This window comes from Engraulis encrasicolus, chromosome 9 (genome assembly GCF_034702125.1).
Source record: "Engraulis encrasicolus isolate BLACKSEA-1 chromosome 9, IST_EnEncr_1.0, whole genome shotgun sequence".
NCBI lineage: Eukaryota > Metazoa > Chordata > Actinopteri > Clupeiformes > Engraulidae > Engraulis > Engraulis encrasicolus.
In genome coordinates, this window is record NC_085865.1 from 15,106,299 (window position 1) to 15,121,057 (window position 14,759).

At 43.9% G+C, this 14,759-nt stretch overlaps 1 protein-coding gene across 1 annotated transcript in view; it reads right to left on the reverse strand.

Annotated features, from left to right (window-relative positions):
• The window catches only part of slc4a2b (solute carrier family 4 member 2b), a 73,465-nt gene that overhangs the window by 25,046 nt on the left and 33,660 nt on the right, over positions 1 to 14,759 (reverse strand). The window contains exons 5-8 of the mRNA XM_063206660.1: positions 8,326 to 8,500; positions 6,055 to 6,296; positions 3,377 to 3,495; positions 1,338 to 1,519 (exon numbers count right to left, since the gene is read on the reverse strand). Coding sequence (XP_063062730.1) covers positions 1,338 to 1,519; positions 3,377 to 3,495; positions 6,055 to 6,296; positions 8,326 to 8,500 — 718 coding nt within the window. The remainder of the gene's footprint in view (positions 1 to 1,337; positions 1,520 to 3,376; positions 3,496 to 6,054; positions 6,297 to 8,325; positions 8,501 to 14,759) is intronic.

The following is a 14,759-nucleotide window of genomic DNA, read 5'->3' on the forward strand; positions in this document are numbered from 1 at the left end:
TGAATAGGCGGCATGAATTCTGGAAAGAAACCACTAAAATATAACACAGAGCACCTTCAAATATTCTGCCAAATACCCCAACTACTCCATAAACCGAAGGACTTCTGTGTTATGAGCTAGCGCAGTGTTTCTCAAAGTGGGGCGTGAGCCCCCCTGGGGGGGCGCGGTGCATCACAGGGGGGGCGTGTGACATCTGATTTTGGGTTTTTTTTTCCCCAAGGAAATGATTTCCTGTCTTGCCAATAAGCCAATATGTTTTAAGCATCATATACATAATAATAAACATTATGTTATTAATTCTCATATAGGAAATGAACCTTTCCTTTGATTCTGCACAGCGCAGCGATCGTAAAATCAGTCTGCGCGAGTGGGCTGCTGCTGTTGCTTCAGGGGGGGCTAGGAAGCATCCAGACCCTCCGAAGGGGGGAATGATGGGAAAAGTTTGAGAACCACTGAGCTAGTAGAACAGTAGAAATCTAATAGCAACATAGCACAATACTAATAGACCAATCTTACTAGAAGCAACACTTCTCCCCTTTCTGCATGAGGTGAAATCCTGGCCATTTAAATAACAACTCTTAAAAGAAGAGACCAGTCAGGTGGTAATACACTGACCTTCAATGGCCATGAAAAATGTGACTCTTAGAGTGCTATTAGTCAGAGGAGAGTGAACCCACCCACAAACTGCCAGAAGTTGGAGACTGGCTGCTGTGAAGTGGAAGAGGGAGAAGAGGAGAGAAGAGGAGAGGTAGTGCCTCCTTTCACACACCCCAACCGCCATCCTGGCCTGACCTTCAACATTTATCCTCTGGGTGCTTTGGACTACTTTTAATTTCAAAGCACCGCAGGAAAGGTGCATTGGGGAAAAGAGGCCCGCACTCACACACCAACTCCACCTGCCTCTCACCAAGATACAGACTGTACCATCGCCGGCCAAAGACACAGGAGAGCAAACCTGGAGCTCGGTGAAGTGAGATTTAAAAGGACAGCTCGGAATGCCAGGTTGGCAGAGAAGCCAGGAAGTCATTCCTGGGTCAGGAGGAGTTTAGGTCCTCTACACAGGTCCACTCATTACAGTCCTATGACGGCGGAAAAACCCCAAGGTGCTTGGAGTTATAATAGAAAACAGTAAATTGAATAGATTAAAATAGAGCACTGTTCCATTAACTGTGACACAGTACGCAGTGCAGCTGTAATCTTCTTGTTTTAGCTGCTATGAGTCCTCTTCAACTACATTTAGTGATGTACACATCTGCGGTTCATGCCGACAACATTCATTTTAAAGCATTATAGGGTTAAGATTAGTGTATAGAGCGAAACTGCTGAAAGCAACTCACTTTTGATTCCATCCAGGTCGGCCGAGGCCAGCGTTTGTGCCTCCGTCTCGTCGGTGGGGATGCGCTCGTACTTTGCCTGCTCCGTGCCCGTCATGTTGCCGATACGCCGCCGCTCCTGCAGGTCGTAGCTTCTGCTGGACACCCTCGCTATCGGAGTGGCACTGGGAGCTTCAGGAAGAGACCTAAGAGACCAATACAAACGCTGACGTGAAGGAGTAGACCAGTCAACCTGCCAAACCTCAAACTACGGGTAGGTGGATTTGTTGTTGGTGTCTGTGTGAGTCCGTGTCTGTATCAAGATGTCTGAGTCTGTAGGTTTAGTTTTAACTGCACATTCTGGTGTGGTCAAACAAACTTTCAATCTTCTGAGGGTTACACCTATTACATACATTTTTACCATAATTACCAATCATGCACTTCAAGAACCCATGTAAAATGTGTAAGATTGAACATTTAGAACAAAAACACATAACACAGATCAAGTAATTCATGTGCCAATATATCAAATAACACTTGTTTTCCAGTTTTTCCCATTAAGCAATCTGGCAAACAAAGTACATATATCAGCAGTACTCACGTGCAATGAAGTTCTCCAAAACTATAACTTGAGTGATTATTTTATGGACAGTTTAGTACTTTCCTACCGTTTTTGAGCCTGGCATTGTCCTGCCTGTAACAATGAGGCCGTTTCTATATAACCTTGGAGATAACTGAGAGGCAGAGAAACTCTTCCAAATCCTCACATGAAAAGAACGGAAGCGATGGAGCCAATACACAAGCTGCAATCCACACCTCTCTGAACTATCACTAGTGGTAATGGCCAGCTGGTACAAAAATGGAGTGAGAGAACATGAAAGAGAAAGGTATATAGAAGAGAGGGGCCGTACCCATGGAAATGGCTCAATATATGGTCTTTGGGGTGACGTTGTTTTTATCCAGGAACACATTTCCCTCCTGCTGGCTTTCTGAATAGCAGTGACTAGGTAACGTACACTCTGTCCTGTGAACCACCATCTCCTGACCTTACCGCAGCAACATTTACAAGGCACACTGGTTCCCAAACTGGGGGTCGCAGAGGTACTGAAGGGGGGGGTTCACGGACAGAAGGGACGGTTTGCCTTAAAGGGACACTGTGTGAGATTTTTAGTTGTTTATTTCCAGAATTCATGCTGCCCATTCACTAATGTTACCTTTTTCATGAATACTTACCACCAGCATCAAATTCTAAGTTCTCATTATGACTGGAAAAATTGCACTTTTCATACATGAAAAGGGGGATCTTCTCCATGGTCCGCCATTTTGAATTTCCCAAAATAGCCTTTTTTAGCTGCAAAAATGACTGTACTTAGACAATACTAGAAAATATTTGTTTCATACTTAGTAAACTTTCATGTAAAGATCAAATTTGGCAATATGCAGCCCAATTTCAATAAGCAGCATAGTTGCAGTACCTTGTTTGACCATTTCCTACACAGTGTCCCTTTAAAACAGGAAATCCACAGGTTAACGTAACAAGCTAATATAACTCCATAATTTGGAAGGTAACTGTATTCACCTGTAGGGTTAATAGATGCATTTGCTTTCCTGTAAATGTCTAGTAGCAATATTAGTGGACAAACTTTTAATGGAAAATCCAGGACAAAAGAAATGGCTAAAAATATGGGGGACGGGGGGCGTGAAAATATTTTTAGATTCAGAAGGGGCCCCCGACTTCCGACAGAAAAAGTTTGGGAACCACTGCACTAGGCACAGGCTGAAGCGACAATGCATGAATCAGCCTGGGGCTGCTGTATTTTATAAAACACATAGTGACTCAGGGAGGATAACACACTCCTTGCATCACAGACACATATACCATCTGACAGAGATTAACAGATTGTCACAAACAGAACTATGTATATTACATATTGACACAAAAGGTCAATGAAAAATGTCAATGTCAAATGCTAAATTCAAAATCGAAAAAAATCCCTTTAAGACTTGATTCAACAGCTAGACATAATGAACGCAATACGTCTAACCACTCAGACTTTACTCACTCAGTTGGCGTGGAATCTTGCCGAGCCATGCCTTCTGTGGAGGCGGGCACCATAGCGATGTCCTGATTAGGGTGGGCGCTCTCTGACCCCTCAGCGGGGTCGTCACAGGCCACAAAGAACTGTGTGGACAATAGGGACACAACATGAGCTAGGGGAATCTTTATGTTCACATATTAATCACATATTAAAATTAGAGTAACTCCACTGGGTTTAACTTTAACACTAAGTCATCCAATCACTGAATCCTACACAATTAAAAGTAAATAATATGTATAATAATGTCGCCCTGGAACAAGGCACCTAACCCCACATTGCTCCAGGGACTGTAACCAATACCCTGAAAAATAATAACTGTAAGACGCTTTGGATAAAATCGTCAGTTCAGTGTAATGTAAGGTGATGCAATCCTAAAAGTCTATGAGACATATGGAGAAAATACTGAGTGAAACTCAACTCAGGGTAAACAAAACATGTAGTTGAAGTAGGCTTCATTTTTAATTCAGTCACGGATATAAAAACACAAAGCACTATTTCATTAATTATTTAAACCATAAAATATTAACATGGGGTGAATTAGAGAAGGCTTGTGTATTATGTTGGCATGACCGCCATGAAAGAAAGCTTTCCATGTTTCTCAAACCACAATACTGCACTCAAGTCTACTCTGCACTACTCTCTCTGCACTCTGCACACCTCAAAAGCTCAAAAAAGATGAACCGATGTAATGATTTTTCAAAGGAGTGCTTTGCACTGTATCCAAGCTTCTCATCACTATGGCTATAGCCACAGCCATGGAAATTAGAGTTAGGCTAATCCCATTGTCTCTGTGTTCCATTTTTACTAGGGGTGGGCATAGATTAATTTTTTTAATCTAGATTAATCTCACTGTAATTATGAAATTAATCTAGATTAATCTATATTAATCTATATCAAAATGGCTCATTCAGAATAGGCAAGATAGCGAAATAATGCCGAAAAAAACATTGGGGTTTCTTAAGACAGATGGCGCGCATTAGACCAGAGCTCATCTTTTTTTCCAAAATGCATCTCATCTTCAAAAAATGGTCATGTTGATACTTGGAGATGAAAAAATCACAGCAATATGTGTAAAGTGTGTCCAATATGTTAGGAAGCATTTACAGTTATAAGATAGGCTACTGAAATTTCAAAATGAACAGCGCTATAAGTTGTAGAGGCAAATACAGATAAATCTATCAAACATTTAGGCTATTTAAACAATATTACCTCAACAATTCAGCATTTCATTTCTAATGGGGAGAGAGAGAGAGAGAGAGAGAGAGAGAGAGAGAGAGAGAGAGAGAGAGAGAGAGAGAGAGAGAGAGAGAGAGAGAGAAAGAGAATCTGCCACTGACTGTTAAAAGGAGCAGCGGCTCCTTTAAGAGAGGGAGGAGCTCTGCGCGTAGTAGGCACAGCAGCCCTCAGCAGAGCCAGGCTACTGGATATGCCTATCTAGAACCTACAGCACTGGCACACGGCGATTTGACAGTTGTTCTCAGAGTTAGAATGCCAGATGAGTTACAACTCGACATGAATTCAGTTTGCAAAAAAAAAGTCAAGCGCGACAACCGCGAGGTTTATTACCGTCGGACATGAGAATATCTCACTGAATCGCAAATGTGCGCGATTGCAACACAAACATTCAGCGAGAGTAGATTGACAGTTTCAGTTTGACAATCTTCAAAATGCATAGGACTATCACACGGAATGTTTTGCAATTATAGCACAGGCAAGATTTCTGGAAGTTGTTTGTGTATTATATGCAATGCGTGAGGAAATGTAGGCTATGTCGGGCTGGTAGCTACTCACGCACAATAATGTCTCTATGCTTCACCTCAAACAATAACGTCTCTTTAGTCTACCACTTATGAAAAAGCATTCAAACAACAACTACCACGGCAGAGGGATTAATGTTTTCAGCTGCAAACACTTCATATTTAGTAGGTCTGCTGAAACAACAGGTGGAGAGAGGACAAGCGACTGGAGCGCAGTCTAAAAGCGTCTGTCAATTAAGCGATATGGTGACGTGCATACCCAAACTCCAAATCTATATTTTGAGAATAGATTAACGTGCGATATTTTCTTTATCGCGCGACAAGAGTCTCACATTATCGCAGCACGTTAACGCCGATAACGGCCCACCACTAATTTTTACACAAAGATGGCGGCCCACGGAACCTTTGACACACACATCGCCATTGACATAGTTCCAGGAAGTGAGCGTCCAAAGCAAAAAAAGTGCAGTAATGGTAAATGCAATTCTTTTAGATTAATTTTTACACCATCTGTGCTTGTTACATTGAGTGTTTCTGTGTTAGTCTCTAGCGAAACGAAAGCTGCTGCCTAGAATTATTTGAATCTACCTGACTCGTATCACCAACCGACTTCCTGTACCCCGGTTGTCCCAACTCTGACGTCCATGGGGACTCACTAATTCGACGCCCTTTCGGTACTTACCGCTTACGTCATACGACCCTAACCCTAACCCTAACCCTAACCTTAATCCTAAACCTAACCTTAACCTTAACCCTAACCCTAACCCTAACCCTAACCTTAAATCGCTTGTTTGAAATGTTTGATTACCATGTGAAGTACCGAGAGGGCGTCAAACTAGTGGGTCCCGACGTCCATGGCTCTGGCTATAGCAGTGAGTAGCCTACCTGCACATCTTGGACCCCATGGGCCTCCTCAGTCGATGGAGCAGCACTGCCTTTGCTGCGTGCGGTCTCCTCTTCCTCCTCCTCTTCCTCATCCTCCTCCTCACCCTCCTCTACAGAGAGCGCTACACCAGGCCCGGAGCTGCTGCTGTGCTCACGGCCCCTCCTCTTCTTCTTCTTTCTCTTGCTGTCTCCAGGAAGCTTGGACAGAGGCCGGTGGATGTGATGAGAGGAGCTGCGGTGATCTGTCATGAGAGATGAACGTCATCAAAAAGGGGGTGGCAGAGGGGGTAGGCATACACACAAATGCACATCCCTCTGACTTTCCTGACATCAGGAAAGGAATATGCTTGTGCCATCAGGAAACAAAAAACATTGATGGAATGATCTGGTCATTCACTATATTCAGTAAGTAAGCGGTGCTCATTCTTTGAATACATTCTGTAGCTGAACCTAGACTTGACACCAAACGTTTCTGTCATCGCTGATGCCCATCATTTGACCCTCCTCAAACAGACTTAACATCTTTTACATGACCATGGGATTTGTCTTTTGACATGGTATTTTAATAAATGAGAAACATGTCATTGCACCAGAGTGGCTAAGGGAGCAAAAGGCATCATTTCAACCTAATTGAGAATCTATGGCAGGTGCTAAATGTAATGGAGGTCATCTTGCACCTGTTCGTCCCCCTCGCGGCGCGAACGTGCGACCTCGTCAACTACATCAGTTCGGAAATGGGAGGCACAGTACGATACCGTTGGACTTAAAGTGATACTGTCCCATTTTTGGAAATAAGCTTATTTTACACCTCCCCTTGAATTAGATAATATGGTTTTACCGTTCTCCTGTACTTTCAACGGTTCTCTGGGTATGGCAGTGCAAATTTTACCTCCATGCTAGCGGTTAACATTGAGTCCTATGAGACCAGCTCGCGGCTAACTGGTCTCATAGGAGGCAATGTTAACTGTTAGCTTGGAGGTAAAATTTGCACTGTCATAACTAGAAAACGGTTGAAAGTACAGGAGAACGTTAAAACCCTATTATTTAACTCAAGGGAAGGTGTAAGATAAGCTTATTTCCAAAAATGGGACAGTATCACTTTAAGGACCAGTCCCCCAGCCCAACGGCATCGACACTGTATGAGGCTATCGGAGGGAGCTTTACTAACGTTCCACGCCAACTCTGCTGGTTAGCCTCCCTTACTCTCCACCTTAAACCTCACTCCCATCCGGGTCTAACAGCACCACTGTGACGGAGGTCATCTTGCACCTGTTTGTCCCCCTCGGGGCACGATAGTAATAATAATAATAATAATTGTATTTGTATAACACTGTATCATACAAGGGATGCAACTCAAAGTGCTTAACAAATGAGAAAAAAATATATAATTGTTAACAGATGGATTTAAAAGGAGAGGAAGAGAGGAGAGGCAGAGATAGCAGAAAGGCAGAGGAAGAAGAGATAGAAAGAGATTATAGAGTCATAAGGTCAACGTAGGTTAGGACCAGGATTCTTAGATGCGTAAGGTCCATAGTGGCTGGGTCTAGCATAAGTCATAGATAGTCACACAGAAAATGGGCGCTCAGATGCGGCCCGTAGTGGCATCAGGGGTGAGGAAAAACTCCCTTTTGCTTGACTCATAGTTTGTAGGGCGAAAAAAAAAAAAAAACCCTCATCAACTACATCGGTTCTGAAATGGGAGGCACAGTACGATACCGCTGGACTAAAGGACCAGTCCCCCAGCCCAACGGCATCGACACTCTATGAGGCTATCGGAGGGAGCTTTACTAACGTTCCACGACAAATCTGCTAGCTAGCCTCCGTTACATAAAGAACATTGCATCTTTTGTGTTACTTTGACCATTTGTCATTTTCTGCAAATATCGAAAGCCCACCTTGTGACACAGCACTTCACAGCACAAAAGTGCACACTACACACTGCACACAACAAAGTTGCATTTATGCAAGTGGGCATAGGCATAGAGGGGGATGGGGGAGAGCACTGGTTCTCTAATCTAATCTAATCTAATCTAATCTAATCCCTTTTGAAAATCTGACCTGTGCATATGCATAGTGTTAATTGTACATGTGGACAATAACAGTGACAATAAAAGACATTCTGTTCCATTTCCCTCCATTCTGTGTTCTATTGTCCTCTGTTCTCTTGCTGGCGGTGCCGTCCCCAACTCACACTCTATCACACTAAAATAAATAAACATAGAGTGTGGATGGGGACGCTATTCTCGGCTGGCGGTGCCGTCCCCAACTCACACTCTATGTCCTCCTCATGGCAAGCGCGGTGCTGCTCATCGGTGACGCCGGGAGTGGGGCTGAGGATCTGCTGGAAGCGCTGCACCCCCAGGGCCTTGTTCAGGTCTCCATCGTCCTCGTCCTGCTGCTTCTGGTGTCTACTCCCGGCACGCGATGACGCCGCCGGCGACTCGGACTGAAAGACACAGGGATCGTGAAAAACTATTGGGTCAAACAACAGTCTTGCTACAACTACATCGTCCTCGTCCTGCTGCTTCTGGTGCCTACTCCCGGCACGCGATGATGCCGCCGGCGACTCGGACTGAAAGAGACAGGGATCGTGAAAAACAATTCGGTCAAACAACAGTCTTGCTACAATTCATAAACTACACCGAAAAAAAAATATGATTCATGTATAAGGCAGAGCGATTCAATTAGAATTTCATCTGGGCCACATTTCGAAACCAAGAACTTAAGTCAGGCCGCACATTTTTAGCCATCACTAACACAGAAATGACACTTGAAATCAGTAGTCTACAAACTCATTTTTTAAACATTCGTTCCTCTAACCTAAAACCTGACCACATTGAATGTTCAATGTCCAAGACAAGGAGGAGATTCACAAGAAAATCACGTGTTGTACTGCAGTATCAAAACTGAAATGTACACTGTTGCAGTTGAGGGCCACGTCTGGGCCGCATGTGGACTGCGTCTGAGCCGCATGTGGCCCTTGGGCCTGGTATAAGGAACAGTCATCCTCCAGGTAGGATGCTGAGCAGGTCGCATTTTCATGACTATCCTCTAGGTGCAAGTATCACGAAAGAGCAGCCATCGCAAAAAATGCATTTGGTGAAAATACTGTATTTAATACAGGGATATGACAAAGAAAATGTCCTATTCCTTCCTCACTCTCTCTTCATCTCTCCCATTGTCACACTATCAACAGTACACTCGCCTCCAAAAGAGTTGTCGCCTACCCATCTGTTTGGAATAACAGCTAATAACCTGACTTTCAATTAATCACTTGGCTTCAGAAGTCACTCATATGAAAGCTACAACCCTCTCGAATGAAAATGAATGTACAAAAATAAATGTCATGCACCAAAGAAAGATTGACCCTTTAATGACCACAGACAGGGCAGATTTTCACAAGACAAAAGTTTTGTCGCCTATCGAACATAATGTGAAAATGAGCAGATAAGTCATTTCAAAACACTTCAAATGATGTAATCAATGATAAAAGCCCTCACACACCAGCAGCATGCATGCAGCTCCACATAAGAGCTGTATCCCTCCCATGTTTGACTTTAGGCACCATGTATTTATTCCAAATTCTTCACCTTTAACACCAAAGAAGTCTCTCCCACTGTCCTGTCTCAAAAAAGCCAGCCAAGAGTATGTCAGGCCTAATTCTGACAAAAATGAAGGCTAATGGGACTCATACTCTGAAGTCAAGATCCCAAGATCAACCATTTTAGAACTGATAGCATCAAAACTATATGGTGTTGTAGACGAAGAATATGAAAAAAGAGAAATGGTGCATAACGTGAAACATGGTACAGATACAGCTCTTATGAGGAGCTGCATGCATGCTGCAGGTGTTTGAGGGCTTTTATCATTGATTACATCATGAAGTTAAACATGTATTGCTCTACGAATAGCGAATATGTCACCATCTCTCATTGAACTCCATTGATTTTCATTGTGTTGCTTTCCATGATTACAATGACCCTAAACATACCCCTAAGGCCAAAGTTGATTTTCTGGAGAGGTGAGAGTGATTCAGTGATTAAGTATGACACCCAATCTGCGTATTTGAAGTGTTTTGAAGTGACTTATCTGCTCATTTTCACATTATGTTCGATAGGCGACAAAACTTATGTCTTGTGAAAATCTGCCCTGTCTGTGTTTAATAAAGGGTCAATCTTTCGTTGGTGCATGAAATTTATTTTTGTACATACATTTTCATTCGGGAGGGTTGTAGCTTTCATATGAGTGACATCTGAAGCCAAGTGATTAATTGAAAGTCAGGTTATTAGCTGTTATTGCCAACAGATGGATAGGCGACAACTCTTTTGGAGGCGAGTGTATGATGGGAAAAACATGAAAAAAATCATGTGAAATATATTCATTGGAAAGTTGACAGTTTCTGATCCACGAACACAGGTTTTTGCTCTATGTACAAGTAGGTGTTTGATACATATGCACAAGATTGATTTCTTTGGATATTACAGTGTAGCCTTTATATTATATTTAAAATACTGTACATCTCGCATATTCATGTATATCCTTCATGTACATATACATAAATACCCACATGGTATTCCCACCTGTTCATACTAAAATGAAATGTGTCAGTAAAAAGTCAAGTTAATGCTGATCTGATGTCCCGTTAGGCTAATACAGACAGAACGCATTCTCTTTTAAGTTGTCAGGGACCAGTTAACAACATTACAAGGTGCATGAGTGTGGAAAGCAGCCCCCTTTTTCAAAAAGACACTGCTATGCAGCGACTGGGGGTCCTGGGGTGAACCTGTAATCCCTTACCATTAATGAGGGACTCATTATACCTCATCATAAAAAGATATGATTGAAAGATTAATACACTATGTCCTACTGTCTAGCAGTGTCGGGATCCTTTCATCTGACAGAGGACTAATGAGCCTCATGCAGTGCACATTAAATCTCCCCAAGCTTTGCCCCCACGGGTCTCCATTAGGCTCTGGCTAGGTGCCACTTCCACACTAACCCAAACTGAGAGAAACGTCACAAAGGTCACCAATCAGACAGAGGAATGACCATTCTTTTTTTTGTAGATTTATTTTGGTCTTTTTGACCTTATTCATGATAGTACAGTGCTGATGGTGACAGGAAGCGAGTTGGGAGAGAGACGGGGAAGGGTCGGCAAAGGACTCGGACTGGTAATAGAACCCAGGTCGGCCTCATAGCAAACGAGTGCCCTGCCACATGCGCCAACGTAGGGCCGAGGCATGACTATTCTAATGGGGAATGGTTTGTTTAGTTTTATGGTTTCTGATGAAACAAACAAACAAATCAAACAGCTTAACACATTGAATACCAGGAACGTAATATTTAATTTTTTTACTCCCCATACGTTGAATGCCAGCGCCCATAAATTATGTTTCCATGTCTTTTCCCCCTAAATTTCGAAACTTAACACTCTTATGCACTTTGTGTGTGGACTGGGAAACTTTGCCGCCATCAATTTCCAAAAGTTGAGGTAAATGTGATGGCAGCAACAGCAATCCGCGTTGGGTGAGTGACCCACTTACCACTCACTTCTGCAATTTGCAAGAATGATTCCAGAACAGCACCAAAGTGAACTCCTGAAAATGAAGAAGCTTCCTTGTATATGTGGTTTATAACATTTTCATCAGTGGTTTCTAATATTGTTGCAGTGGGACCAGCAGAAGTTTGTGGTCGCAGCAGAATGCAATGATTTTTTTTCTCTAAACACTTCACAGTTAATCCCCAGAGCTAGTGAGGGAGTGTGAAGACCTCACAGTAAAGTGAAAGAAGACCTACGCACCTGACCAGGAAAAATTCAGAAAAACAACCTCAGCTTCACACAACATACAGTGTACAAGGAAGCTTCGTTTTCCGGAGTTCACTTCAGTACTGTTCTGGAATCATTCTCGCAAATTGGGCTATTCTCCCAATGGCATGCCAGTCTTTAACACATTTTCATTCATGTGCTTTTGCCTTGCGCACATTATCTTAGGTGAACATTTGCCAGTCCCTCAGTATTTACAGTAAGTTTGAATTCAAAACAAAAGACAGCCTACACACTATTGTATATGGCCAGTACATCTGCGATGGCTTTCAGGATAACATGGTTCTTATTAACCCTGCAAATGCAATTAATTGTAAATGGCAGTCCATGGAATGCAAAAAGCAAACTTGAAATTGTAATTTAATTTCTCAAACGTCTTAATACTTTTAATACCAATCAGTTATATCAGGGGTGGGGGTGTTTGCTGTGACTCCGTGTGCCAATAGACCTGCCATATGGGCCATGTGGGCTACATGATCATGGGGACCGAGGCTGGAATCCAGACAGCGTCATTTTTCACCCCTACCCCACCGCTCTCTCCAACTCATATGCGCACGCACACACACACGCACACGCACACACACACTCATATGTGAGAATGCTGTTCATTGACTTCAGTTCAGCATTCAATACCATAATACCACAACAACTCATCAGAAAACTGGACAAACTAGGCTTCACCTCCCTCTGCAACTGGCTGCTGGACTTCCTGATGCAGAGACCACAAGCAGTACGGGTAGGGAATAACACCTCAAGCACCCTGACCCTGAGCACGGGGGCTCCGCAAGGTTGTGTTCTCAGCCCCCTGCTGTTCACACTGCTGACACATGACTGCACAACGACCCACAGCACTAACCATCTAGTGAAGTTTGCGGATGATACAACACTGGTGGGCGTCATCACTAGGGGCGATGAGACTCACTACAGAGAAGAAGTAGACCTGCTGGCCAGATGGTGCAAAGACAACAACCTCCTGCTGAATGTCAACAAGACCAAGGAGATTGTTGTCAACTTTCAGAGGGTCCAAAAACAACTGCCACCACTGACCATCGACGGTGATGCTGTGGAGAGAGTGAGCAGCACCAAGTTCCTTGGAGTGCACATCAGCGACGACCTCTCTTGGACCACCAACACTACATCACTGGCGAAGAAGGCCCATCAGCGTCTCTACTTCTTGCGCAAACTAAAGAAGGCAAGTGCTACACCCTCCATCATGACAACATTCTACAGAGGAACCATAGAGAGCGTCGTGTCCAGCTGCATCACAGTGTGGGGAGGAAGCTGCACGGAGAAAAACAGGAAGACACTCCAGCGTGTTGTGAACACAGCGAAGAAGATCATTGGAGTACCACTGCCCTCCCTGCAGGACATTTACACCACACGCCTCACCCGGAAAGCACTGATGATCATCAAAGACACAAGCCACCCTGCACACAAACTGTTCAGCCTCCTGCCCTCTGGAAAGAGGTACAGGCGCCTCCGTTCCCGTACCACCAGGCTTGCAAGCAGCTCCATGCACCAAGCAATCAAGATACTGAACACTCAACCCACTCTCCCTCCACTGTCAGCCTCTAGCCTGCCAGGGCACTGACCCCCCCCCCCCCCTCATCCCCACCACCATATCTGCGACTGAACATTCCACCTGCACTACTATATTTGTGACTGAACTTTCAACCTGCACTAACTCAAAACATGCACATGCACACACACACACACACACACTGCACTTTCTGCACTAAACCCAAACATACACACACTGACACACAACTCACACACACACACACACACACACACACACACACACACACACACACACACACACACACACACACACACACACACACCACACACACACACACACACACACACACACACACACACAGACGCACACCGCACCTTCTACCTGCACACACACACACACACACACACACACACACACACACACACACACCCATGCACACACACACACACACACACGCACACACGCACACCGCACTTTCTACCTGCACACACACACACACACACACACACACACACACACACACACACACACACACACACACACACACACACACACACACACACACACACACACACACACACACACACACACACACACACACACACACTGCTGCTGGTGTACTTGATAGACCTATTTTAATTTTATTTATTTTTCTTCAAAATGCTACTATTACTATGTCAGAACGCTATAAAGGACTTTTAGAAAAAGCACAACAAATACCTCCTCTTAATGTATGTTCTCTACAAGTCTTCTGTTGTCCAGTCTTGCACTTTAAATGTCTGTATGAGTACTGTCTATGTGTTTGGAGGTAGGGTGCGCACATCCACAGGTAGTTGTCCAGGTGCAAGACAAAAAGTGGTATACAATGTTACATGGGAAGAGCTACCATCCAACTAGCTTAAAACGCAGCCTACCCACGAGTCAATTTAACAGAGTGCGCCGCGTATGTAGCTCCGATCAGGATTACGCACTCCGGAGCGCACAAATGTCTCAGCGCTTCAGAGAAAGAGACTACGATGAATCTTGGATTCAAGCTGCGTCTGATCGCTTTAAAAACATGGGCCAAGAAGAATGCCTGGATAATAAAAGGCAGGCCAAAACTGACAAAAGACTGACCTGTGTCTCACAATACTCTCCACTCAGCAATGAGTTCGAGAATATTGTGCGTAAACACTGGCCTATTCTATGTTCTGATCCTGCATTACGAGATGCGTCGTTTAGACATCCGCCACGGTTCGCCTATAAACGCTCGCCAAACATCTCAAATCTGGTCGTAAGAGCTGACCAACCACCAGAAAAACCCGCGTCGTTTTTCTCGCCTATCCCCGACGGAAATTACAGATGCGCCCATTGCGCGCA